The following is a 13,257-nucleotide window of genomic DNA, read 5'->3' on the forward strand; positions in this document are numbered from 1 at the left end:
TTGCGTTAGGATGTTCAAACTACGCCATTGATCGCAGGGCATGATGAGCATTAGCATGCACATGCATTGTTTGATTTAGCAACGAAGCCCTGTTTCATTTGGATGGGTTCATCAATAAGCAAAATTGGAACATTTGGGGGACTGAGAATCTGCATTTTGCAATTGAGAAGTCTCTTCACCCTCAATGAGGAACTGTGTGGTGCGCAATGCTCAGTCACGGAATAATTGGCACAATATTTCTTGATGGCATGGTGACTACTGAATGGTACGTGAACCTTTTTGGAGATGAGTTCATCCCCATTATCCAAAATGGCCCTGATCTTGATAAGACGTGGTTCATGTAAGATGAAGGTCGACCCCATTGAAGCAGGAGAGAGTTTGATGTCCTGGAGGAGCACTTTTGGGATGGCATTCTGGCTCTGGGGTACCCAGAGGCCAATGGCATGGGCCTCAATTGACCGCCACATTCTCCAGATCTGATCACATGCGACTCCTTTTTGTGGAGCTACATTAAAGACAACGTGTACAGCAATAACCCCAAAACCATTGGTGAGCTGAAAATAGCCATTCAGGAGGTCATCGACAGCATCGATGTTCCGACACCTCAGCAGGTCATACAGAATTTCGCTATTCATTTGCATCACATCATCGCCAGTAATGGCAGGCAGTTCATAATTGACATCCTGTATTATTCTCTGTGTTCACTTTTGTGCTAATGAGTACAAATGTGCTAAATATGTTAAGAAGTCAACTTATTCATTTCTAAAAAGCTTGTGCATATTTTCATCACTATGCACATCAAAAAGTTTGGAGCTTTCCACCCTATTCAAAGACTTCTGTTTACGTGCTTCTTTAAAACATTATTAACAATTTCTTCTGTTGTTTCTCTAAGAGGATTAATTCTAAAAATTGTGTCAGCATAGAAAAATATCAACTCTGGTTGATTTATGCCAAGTGAGATGTCATTCACATGCATGAATGATTGGATTGAATTCAGTGGGGCACCATTCATGATTTCTCCTTAGTCACTGAATTTTCTTCTGATTCCTATAACTTTTTCAGTTGTTTACTAACATTTTTTTGCATTTCATCCCTTGCATCTATTTCAAACCAATAGTTTGTAATACCATTAATTCCATAAAATTTAAGCTTTTCTAAAAGATGATCATGGACTGCACAATTAAATTCCTTTCAAAGATCACAAAAAATCAACAGGTGACATTTTATTGATTAAGACTTGTAATATTTTGCAAGTAAATGTATAAGTGGAAAAAAAGACAATAGAAATGTTCAGCATGTAACCATAAGTGCAAATTTATTTTTGGTGTAAATGTAAAATGACTCATTCTGCATCATTATGATTTATCGTGCAAAATGACCCATGGAACATGAAACGAACTAACTAACTAACTTCTCAGTGGAGAACCCTTTCTAGAACTCATAGTGCACATGTTAAATTGTTTCTACTCTGGAGTAGACAACTTTTTTAAAATGTTTTGAGAAAAAAATTCAGTAAGCAAATTGGATAGCAGTTACTTACATATTTAATGTTGTCTTCTTATAAGAGTTTTAATAATGGCCTATTTTCACATCTCTAAAATAATTATCTGTGTTAGTGGTGCTTATAATATGGTGTAGTATGTTAGAGCTACTCTTCTGAATTCTAGCTGTAATTCCAACATCCTAAAAACTTTTATTTTGGAGAACCAGTATAATCCTGTTAATAACAGCAAGTGACATGCTACTACTACTTCAAATTACTGAGATTTTTGCAGAACATTATACTAATCAGGGAAGAAATGTTATTTTGTATATTTTCACATTTTGTGTATCACTTTCGTCCACTGAATACCTTTTTTGCATTTTATGTTTGCAAACTCTACAGTACATATATATTATTACAACAAAGATGTCAGATTGCTCTAACATTGCGAAGAGGATTTAACACTGCTATTGTGAATTGTATAATTCTATCATCCAAAGGATTATTCTCACAGCTGACATGGCACAAGCACTTCACAAGCTTCAGGCTTAATGTTCTGCTGTATCAGTAATCTGCTTCTACCTCAACCACTACACTGATAGGAGTACACTGGCCTATATAAATGCCTGGCTTTCAGTAATAGATCCAGTTGCTTATCCAGCTGGGTAATTGGATAGTCCTCTATAGCTGCTGATCTTGGCTCTGTTTACGTACGGAGGTCTAATCTCCTATTAATCAGATACATCCAAGTCACCACACATATAAAAGGAGACCTGGATTACAGTCAACTGTAGTAGCCCAGGATGCAGCTCCAAAGCAGTGATTATTCAAACTCCACCGTGGTGGGACCCGAAGCAAGGTACACAAAAAAAAAAAATCAAGATTTTTCACTTTTAAAAGTAACTACCTATTTTTTAACCATATTAGGGAAAATTTCTCTATTTTCAGAGAGTAAACACTATCTGGAGCTACATTTTTGTTTATAAATTATATATAGATGTGAAATCATAGAAAAGTAGTAATCCATGGACAAAGTTTGCATATTTAATAGTGATGACAATAATATGATCATGGTTATGTGTGATACAAGTTTTTACTTGGACGTAACTTCAGCATTACATGTTAATGTCAGTGTCCTCACTAGAAATGATATAGATGTGTAGTTCCAAAACTGTGAACTAAATTGCCTTTTAAGGTCCCAAATTTGAATTTTTCTCCAAACGACATAATCCTTTTGTCTTGTCTTAATTTACCCTAACAAGGTGTGAATGGATTTACCACAAACAACCTGCTAACTTGATCTTAGCAACAAACTTGTTGGAGGCACTTATTGTACTCACCTTTCAACAATTACGTCAAATATTAAGACAATGTATAAAGACACAATAATAATTCTAAGAAAAAGGAGAATTTCAAAGAATCAGTACATATGATGTGCACAAATGAAGATATAAAGTCAAGTGAAATTTTTTATTCTTAATTCTGATAGCTTCATTTATCCTTGCATTCTTTAAATTTCCAGGATGAAGGAACACCATTAAATTAAAAGAGAAAACACACACACATCTATAAACTATGATTACCAGATGAAACTACTTGTGTATGTTTTATAGAAAACAGACTGTGAAGTACCTGGGCAGCTAGTACCTCATTTTGTGAATGGTTGCAAGCATGTTCATCCCAACACTCAAATCAGTCCTGTGTGGTTCTCACAGTGCAGATCAATAATGATGAATGTCTAGTACAGAGTATGTTGACAGAGCAAGATCTTGTGAAGCTGCTGCCAGGCAGCTAAAAGCAGCCAGGATTTCAACTAGGGGGACACAACTTACATCAGTTTTGTGTTGAATGATGCAATAATTTTGAGATTTCACAATGAATGGCTCTGCTACATTTTCTAGTAGTCTATATCCGTTACATTTTCTGGCTTTCCTCAAACTGATTCTGCTTCTCACTGGGAAACTGTCACTTTAATTATAACACATTGATTGATCCTTCATTTTTTTCTATTATTTGTTATGAAAATTAGTTGGCATTGTGATGTGATGGCATCATCATTACAATGAATCAACACATTATTGCATCAGCTAATATCGTGTTAAGGCTAATGAGCTCATTATTAGCATGCAATCAATTTTCTTGTAAACAGTACAATATTAAAAATTGACTAGCCTAAACATTCTTGTAAGAGTAAGAGTGGTGTAAGCAGTACATTCTGGATTGCTTTTAACTATAGATGAATGCATTCAGAATGTTGTACTTCCTGCTAAGTACAAAAGACCAGAATTCAGGCAATAAAATTTCTGTTAAATAATTATTACCAATCACATCTGAGATAAAGAAGAGCTATGTTTTCTTTATTCTTATCAGACTCAAGATCTTACTTAGTCCAAAATATAATAACAAAATTAGTATGTTTAGCATACAAAAGTAAAACCTTTGGCTGTGACCCACCCAACACAAGCCTCTTCTGAGATGTCAGATCAACAGACAGTTGTTGCCATTTATTTGATCAGTCAGTGGTGCTTTGTATTAACTCATTTTCATAACATCAGCTTCTTTTCACATTCACATGCTATTGCCTTATTAGATTGGGGTGAAAGTCCTCTGAAGATTACTGAAACAGTTTCAGGAATAAGGTACACAATATTGAAGCTCTGATACCACAGCAGATCATGCCTTCATGATGTTGTCTCTCTCTTCTGCTTACAATCCTTATGTGTTCTATATTTAACAATCTCTCTTTCTCTTAAACCTCACCAATATGAACAATCTCTTATAGCCCTGATTTGAATAGCTAAAGGAGCCTTAGAAAGTTTGTGCCTAGTCTCAGTTCTTCAAGATTCTTTCAAAGTATAAAAAAGTATAAAAAAAATTATCTTTAGTGCCTTGTTGCCATACTTACATAAATTTTTTCCAGACATCAAAGCCTCACCAGTATTATCTAAAAATATTGCCCCTTAAACAATTTTCTGGAATGACATTAACTTATTTTTCCACCACTTCTTGGTAGAAGAACATCATAATTATACATGAAAAGGATGCTATTGTGGATGTTCTACAGTAATAATTCATTTAGTTAACCAGTTTTTGTCTTACAAGGCCATAATTAGACTTTTAGTAACTATTGTTGTCAAAGATGATATAATATTGAAAAAGATGTTAGACATCAAGAGGGAGCTACAATCTCTGAGTAAATGTCATCTTTGATAGCACTATGCTTATGTGGTCAAAAATCTTAAAATAAAACAGCGGGTAAATTTAAAGGTAAAAAGGCCAGAAAACATTAACACTTAACATAAAAAATTAACGTATTTATTTTTCTGTACAAGATTAATTTTCTTTAATATTTATTATCTGCAATATTAATTTTTCTGTAATAGTAGCCACACTTTTAGGGGTGTCCAGTTCATTCAAGCTTTTGTGTGCAACAGTAGGTATGGAGTACATGAAATGATTAGATTTACAGATCAATAGCACAAGCAGTTCTGAGGTACCAGGTATCGACCCATGCTGAAACACCCATATTAGTAAGTGGTGTAGCCGCCATGGGCGGCAATGTAGGTGCTGACTCTGGCATCCAGTCAATTGTACAGATGGTTAATACTGTTCTGGGATACACTGTGCCATGCCTGCTTCACCTGTTCATTTAGTTCTGCAAGAGTTGTTTGTTGATGAGTCACTTCTTGTCCCATCATATACCACATGAGCTCAATTGGAAAAAAGTCTGGAGATTGTGCTGGTGAGGGACGTTGCTGCATGTCTTGTTGAGGACGTTAAGCTTCACAGACAGTGTTTGATTGAGCATTATACTGTTGGAACAACACATCGCCTTTCTGGTGCAAGAATGGCAAAAGAACTGACCTAACGAGATTCTGCACTATTGAGCACTGATCAGTCTTCCCTCCAGCAATACCAAACGAGAATGAGAGTTGTAGCTTACCACACCCCAGGCCATAAGCCGTGTGGTGGGGCCAGTGTATCTTGGAAGAATGTACTCTACAACTCAGTACTCACCAGTTCTATGTTGTACGCACACACGACCATCATTTGCATGCAGATAGACTCTGCTTTCATCGCAGAAGACCATGGCACATGGCACATCTTCCAAGTGATCCTCTGGTGGCACCAGCCAAGCCATGGACATTGATGCTGTGGTAGGAAGATGGGCTAGAGGTATGCATGCCCATATTTCCATTGCTAATAACGAGTTTGCAACAGTTGGTGTTGTCACATCGGGGCTCACAAGCTCTTTTACCGGTGCTGTGGTAGCTGTATGATCTGCCACTGCTGCCCTTACAATACCAGGATCCTGGTGAGCATCTGGGATGTGTGGACGTCCAGAACTTCATCTACAGGTGTAAGAATGTTCATGTGACCACTGATACCAGCATCATTGCAAACTGACATAGCACGTCCAACTTTGTGGTAATTCTACAAAAGAACCATCTCCTGTCACTCAGAAGACCATAATTTTATCTCTTTCAAACTCACTCAGTTGGGCTGTTGGAAGCACAATTGTGTCACAGTGGCACGGTTGCTTGCTTGTTTCACATGTTTGCGCCACCATGAGCTTTCTGGCTGTGAGCATTCCCTATTAAAGGGTAGACACTGATGGCGTTATGATAGCCTTGCCATTATGCTATCTGCTGCCAGATGATGCTGAAACCATTATCAGTACATCTACTATCCCACAGATGGCATATGCCACCATTGGATGTAAACTGATGTCCTTCCAGGTGTACTAATTTTTTCCCAGCAGTGTATTTACAATGTTGAACACCAAAATGTGAAATAAATAAATAACAAAATAAATAGGCAATGTTGAGATGCAAACAAATGCTGGAAAGAAACAAGAGATGATAGTGGTAGAAGAAAAACTCAGACTGATCCATTTCAAGTTATGGATTTGAGATTTGCTGCGGTAAAGAACTTGAGATACCTGCTCAAATGAACTCAACATAAATCTGTATGTAGAGCAATGGATTATATATGCACCCAGGGCTTAACTTCAAAGTATGAAACAGAAACACTAACATCAAGGCTCCTAAGATGAAAAATTAATTTGTTGAAACCAGTAAAGTGAAATAAACTCTGTGCAACTGATGACTGAATTTTATTCTGAAATACACTCCTGGAAATTGAAATAAGAACACCGTGAATTCATTGTCCCAGGAAGGGGAAACTTTATTGACACATTCCTGGGGTCAGATACATCACATGATCACACTGACAGAGCCACAGGCACATAGACACAGGCAACAGAGCATGCACAATGTCGGCACTAGTACAGTGCATATCCACCTTTCGCAGCAATGCAGGCTGCTATTCTCCCATGGAGACGATCGTAGAGATGCTGGATGTAGTCCTGTGGAACGGCTTGCCATGCCATTTCCACCTGGCGCCTCAGTTGGACCAGCGTTCGTGCTGGACGTGCAGACCGCGTGAGACGACGCTTCATCCAGTCCCAAACATGCTCAATGGGGGACAGATCCGGAGATCTTGCTGGCCAGGGTAGTTGACTTACACCTTCTAGAGCACGTTGGGTGGCACGGGATACATGCGGACGTGCATTGTCCCGTTGGAACAGCAAGTTCCCTTGCCGGTCTAGGAATGGTAGAACGATGGGTTCGATGACGGTTTGGATGTACCGTGCACTATTCAGTGTCCCCTCGACGATCACCAGTGGTGTACGGCCAGTGTAGGAGATCGCTCCCCACACCATGATGCCGGATGTTGACCCTGTGTGCCTCGGTCGTATGCAGTCCTGATTGTGGCGCTCACCTGCACGGCGCCAAACACGCATACGACCATCATTGGCACCAAGACAGAAGCGACTCTCATCGCTGAAGACGACACGTCTCCATTCGTCCCTCCATTCACGCCTGTCGCGACACCACTGGAGGCGGGCTGCACGATGTTGGGGCGTGAGCGGAAGACGGGCTAACGGTGTGCGGGACCGTAGCCCAGCTTCATGGAGACGGTTGCGAATGGTCCTCGTCGATACCCCAGGAGCAACAGTGTCCCTAATTTGCTGGGAAGTGGCAGTGCGGTCCCCTACGGCACTGCGTAGGATCCTACGGTCTTGGCGTGCATCCGTGCGTCGCTGCGGTCCGGTCCCAGGTCGACGGGCACGTGCACCTTCCGCCGATCACTGGCGACAACATCGATGTACTGTGGAGACCTCACGCCCCACGTGTTGAGCAATTCGGCGGTACGTCCACCCGGCCTCCCGCATGCCCACTATACGCCCTCGCTCAAAGTCCGTCAACTGCACATACGGTTCACGTCCACGCTGTCACGGCATGCTACCAGTGTTAAAGACTGCGATGGAGCTCCGTATGCCACGGCAAACTGGCTGACACTGACGGCGGCGGTGCACAAATGCTGCGCAGCTAGCGCCATTCGACGGCCAACACCGCGGTTCCTGGTGTCTCCGCTGTGCCGTGCGTGTGATCATTGCTTGTACAGCCCTCTCGCAGTGTCCGGAGCAAGTATGGTGGGTCTGACACACCGGGGTCAATGTGTTCTTTTTTCCATTTCCAGGAGTGTATATACTACAGCTGCTGAAAAATAACAACCGTGAATAAAATAATAATATAGTTTGATAATAGTAACTGTGGAGTTATATGTAACTGAGACCTTGAGTATTGCATTTGCAAATGACAAGAAAATATGTTTTAGCTCAAAATGACAAAGAAAATATTTGGTCCAGCACAGGACACTGATGGCTGGGGAAGAAGATAGAAAAACACTTTTGGAAATTATTTAGTAGCTTAATATTGTCCAAAAAATTGAAGCAAGAACACACTGGTGGGCAGGAAATGTGGCTCATAAACATGAACACATTCCTGCCAGAGCTGTGATGGTAGCCAGGTACTAAGCAACAAATCCATGTCATAGACCTTGGAAGTGCTGAATGAGTGATATCATACAAGACCTTTGAGAGTCAAAGATAACTGAATGTGAAATACCCAATAACTCAGTTACTTGGGGCAAACTGTGAGGTTAGCATGTCATCTCAAAGGTCAATATTAGATGCTGTATAGAATTCAAAGAGACATGCTCTTAGATGGATCATGGTCTTGGATACGAAAAGAGTTCAAAAGGTGGCCTTCAAATGGACAATGGACTATCCATCTATGTTCTTGAAACTGATATAACACAGTGGAAACAATTGTCACAGAATGAAGAGGAATGCAAAACTGCTGTGATGAGAGTGTGCCTCTGAGGGTAGCTAAAGATGAAAGTGTGGAGAAGTGACTTGCAACAGTCAATGTGAATTGTTTAAGCAGTATTCTACAATGTGAGGTGGAGATTGCATGACTATATTTAGAGCCACTACATTACTGATTCAGCTTAAAGGCCATTGTCTTGGCTGAAAACTTCTTGGGTCACTAATATCCATGCTTTCAATCACTGTAGCAAGTAGTAAATGGATAGATAAAAAAAAAAATCTCCTCAGCAAGTAGTGGCAGGGTACACACACACAAAAGGATTTAACGTTTATAAGCTTTCAGAGCCAGTGACTCTTCTTCTGGCAGAAGAGTTGAAGGGGAAGGAAGGGGGGTGAAGGAAAAGAACTAGAGAGGTTTAGGGAAAGGGGTACAGTTCAGAAAAGTCACCCAGAACCCCAGGTCAGGGGAGACTTACCGGACGGGATGAGAAGGAAAGACTGATTGTTGGGAACTGCACAGTACAAGATTTGAAAGCCTGAGAGCCTTCAAGTTTTCAAATCTCCCACGGTGCAGTCCCCAACAACCAGTCTTTCCTTCTCATCCCATCTTGTAAGTCTCCCCTGACCTGGGGTTCTGGGTGACTTTTCTGAACTGTACCCCTTTCCTTAAACCTCTCCAGTCCTTTTCCTTCACCCCTCTTCCTTCCTCTTCAACTCTTCTGCCAGAAGAAGGAACCACTGGCTACAAAAGCTTGTAAACATTATATCCTTTTGTGTGTTTGTTCCCCTGCTGCTACTTGGTGAGTGGATTTTTTATCTGTCCATTTACATTATATTAACTATAGCATGTAAGACTTTTGTCTACCACAATACTTTCATTTCCTCAAAATGAAATATGCTCTCTGTGCTTTGATGTTAACTTGGTAGATTAATAAACACGTCAACAATGGTGAATGACAGCAGCTAATCCTGTATACATGAAAAGACATTTTTAATCATTCAAGGTGACAGCTGTGGAATTTTATTAAAATGTAGCAAATGACTTTGGTGTCTGCAGGAAGCGGTGTTCTTACTTCACTCCAGTCTCCAATTCTGGGTAACTATATGAGTAAATACATTATTTTACAAAAGAGGCTCTAAAATGTAAACTGGTTTCCATAAATCAGAGAAAAGTCACAAAACCAAAAGGAACATAGAAAAACAAAAATTGGTTGGTTGCGTTGATTTGGGGGAAGAGACCAAACTGCGAGGTCACTGGTCTCATCAGATTAGGGAAGGATAGGGAAGGAAGTCGGCCGTGCCCTTTCAAAGATACCAACCCGGCATTTGCCTGAGGCGATTTAGGGAAATCACGGGAAATCTAAACCAGAATGGCCAGACACAGGATTGAACTGTCATCCTCCCGAACGCAAGTCCAGTGTGCTAACCACTGCGCCACCTTGCTCGGTAAGAACAAAAATTAATTGACATAAAATCTGGGTATTTTGATATCATATTAGTGCAGCATAAAAGTAAGAAAAGCAAACTAGGGGTGATGCAGTTTATTTGCATTATTAGTATATGGCAGATAACTGCATGCTTGTGGTTAGGGCAACACTTATTACTCCAAGATTGAGGGAGAAGCATTGAGATGATTAAAAAAGCTAATCAAGTCTTGAGGACCACATGGTGACTGGCTGGTGTGTCATTCTGTCATCTCACACTATGTGGATGTGGTATGGAGGGGCATGGGGTCAGCACTGTTTTCAACTTTTCAGACCTTGGATCCTCTACTTTTCATTCAAGTAGCCACTAAATTGGTATCATGAGGCTGAGTGCATCCAATCAGACACGTTAATCATTTGGCTATGGAGGCAAGCATTGAGATGGCTAACTATATCAAATTCCCTTTGCCATGTACATTTTGTGGATCTACAAACTAACTATATATATATATATATATATATATATATATATATATATATATATATATATATATATATATATATATATATATATATATAAATGTCTGCTTGTGTCTGTATGCGTGGATGGATATGTGCGTGTGTGCGAGTGTACACCTGTCCTTTTTTCCCCCTAAGGTAAGTCTTTCCGCTCCCGGGATTGGAATGACTCCTTACCCTCTCGCTTAAAACCCACTTCCTTTCGTCTTCCCCTCTCCTTCCCTCTTTCCTGATGAGGCAACAGTTTGTTGCGAAAGCTTGAATTTTGTGTGTGTGTTTGTGTTTGTTTGTGTGTCTATCGACCTGCCAGCGCTTTTGTTCGGTAAGTCACCTCATCTTTGTTTTTATATATAATTTTTCCCACGTGGAATGTTTCCTTCCATTATATATATATATATATATATATATATATATATATATATATATCTAAAAAGAAAGATGATGAAACTTACCAAACAAAAGCGCTGGCAGGTCGATAGACACACAAACAAACACAAACATACACACAAAATTCTAGCTTTCGCAACCTATGGTTGCCTCGTCAGGAAAGAGGGAAGGAGAAGGAAAGACAAAAGGATATGGGTTTTAAGGGAGAGGGTAAGGAGTCATTCCAATCCCGGGAGCGGAAAGACTTACCTTAGGGGGAAAAAAGGACAGGTATACACTCGCACACACACACATATCCATCCACACATACACAGACACAAGCAGACATTTGTAAAGGCAAAGAGTGCCTTTACAAATGTCTGCTTGTGTCTGTGTATGTGTGGATGGATATGTGTGTGTGTGCGAGTGTATACCTGTCCTTTTTTCCCCCTAAGGTAAGTCTTTCCGCTCCCGGGATTGGAATGACTCCTTACCCTCTCCCTTAAAACCCATATCCTTTTGTCTTTCCTTCTCCTTCCCTCTTTCCTGACGAGGCAACCATAGGTTGCGAAAGCTAGAATTTTGTGTGTATGTTTGTGTTTGTTTGTGTGTCTATCGACCTGCCAGCGCTTTTGTTTGGTAAGTTTCATCATCTTTCTTTTTAGATATATTTTTCCCACGTGGAATGTTTCCCTCTATTATATTCATATATATATATATATATATATATATATATATATATATATATATATATATATATATATATATATATATATATATATATATATATATATATATATATATATATAATGACTTGAAGATCAACACATCAATGACAAAACTACAATGGATGGCTATTGTCACATTAGAGGCAGGTCAAACTAAGATGTATGCTAGCAGGAAGTTAAATGCACTCCTGTTTATTGTTCCTAAACTGGGGTTACTATTTTTAACTGCTTGTTAGGATACAGAAACATCAGCCAAGAACAACCATGTTCTCTGTATGATTCTTGTTAATGATCAATATTTATGATGATGTGCATTCAAATGAATAGACCCACAACCTAATTCTAATTATGGTACACCTAATTATGGTGATATCACCAGTGCTGTGTGCAGGAGGCTTCACATAGGTAATTCAATGGGACAAATAACTTAAATGCCAGACACAGTTTATCACTGAAAGAAGTGCTTGCAAAGGTCATATTAACAATTGCAGTGGACTACATATCAATGGATGACTGTTCTCTTAACTGACAAGGCCCAGTTTAGTGTGAATGCTGGTAGCCACATTTTGCTTTTCAGATGAGCTAGAAGTCATTGTTATATACCAAATACCAAATTTTGACAGTGATCCAAGCCACTATTCTCAACAGTATCGAACACATTCCATATGCTGCACCATTTCCTGAAGTTAATGCCGACACTTCTTGTCATACACCAAATGGCAGTCCTTGTCTGTTCATTGTAAACCTGTTCCAAATTTGATTATAAATTATTTGCCTTGCATTTGTGAATTTATTGGTCCTTTAAATTGCATTTTGTACAACTATATCCCCATAAAATCTGTACACACATTCATATTCTGTTGAGCACACGGTAGCTCGCTCTTCCCATTGTACCAGTTATTAAGGTTTATTCCTGTGGGAAGAAGGATTGTACAAACATCTCTTTGCATGCTGTACTTAGTTACATATTGACTTTGCCACCCCTGTTGGATCACTATGTAGGTGACTGCAGTACATTCCTAGATTAATCATTTAATATTAGTTCCTGAAACTTATTAAGTAGACTTTCATGGTATAATTTGTGTCTAACTACAAGTGTTTGCCAGATCAGTTCTTCCAGAACCTGGATGTGTTCTCCCTTGCGTCATACAAATCTGTGACGATGTGCTGTATTCAGTTTTGTAGATTCAATATCCCCTGCTAGTTCTCTTTGGTATGGGTCACACACACTTGAATAATATTCTAGGATGGGTAACCTAAGTGTTTTGTAAGCAATCTGCTTTGTAGACTGATTGTATTTCCCTAGTATTTCCCCAATAAACTGAATTCTGTCACCTGCTTTACTTACGACTGAGCTACTTGATTATTCCACTTCATATCCCTAATATCCCCACAAATTATGATGTACCTTGGTTTTGTGTGAGTTGATTAATAGCAACTGTGACTCATTGATTTTATAGTCATACAATATTATGGCTCTCTCTCTCTCTCTCTCCCTCTCTTTTTTTTATTTTTTATTTTTTTCACTGTCCGAAGTGCAAAATCTTACATTTCAAGCAT

At 39.5% G+C, this 13,257-nt stretch overlaps 1 protein-coding gene across 1 annotated transcript in view; it reads left to right on the forward strand.

Moving 5' to 3' along the window:
• Window positions 1-2,146: 2,146 nt before the first annotated feature.
• LOC126473293 (opsin, ultraviolet-sensitive) overlaps window positions 2,147-13,257 on the forward strand; it is a 77,468-nt gene continuing 66,357 nt past the window's right edge. The window contains exon 1 of the mRNA XM_050100258.1: window positions 2,147-2,342. Within this exon, the coding sequence (XP_049956215.1) occupies window positions 2,287-2,342 (56 nt within the window). The 5' untranslated portion in view covers window positions 2,147-2,286. The remainder of the gene's footprint in view (window positions 2,343-13,257) is intronic.

Source organism: Schistocerca serialis, chromosome 4 (assembly GCF_023864345.2).
Source record: "Schistocerca serialis cubense isolate TAMUIC-IGC-003099 chromosome 4, iqSchSeri2.2, whole genome shotgun sequence".
In the NCBI taxonomy this organism is placed as follows: Eukaryota; Metazoa; Arthropoda; class Insecta; order Orthoptera; family Acrididae; genus Schistocerca; species Schistocerca serialis.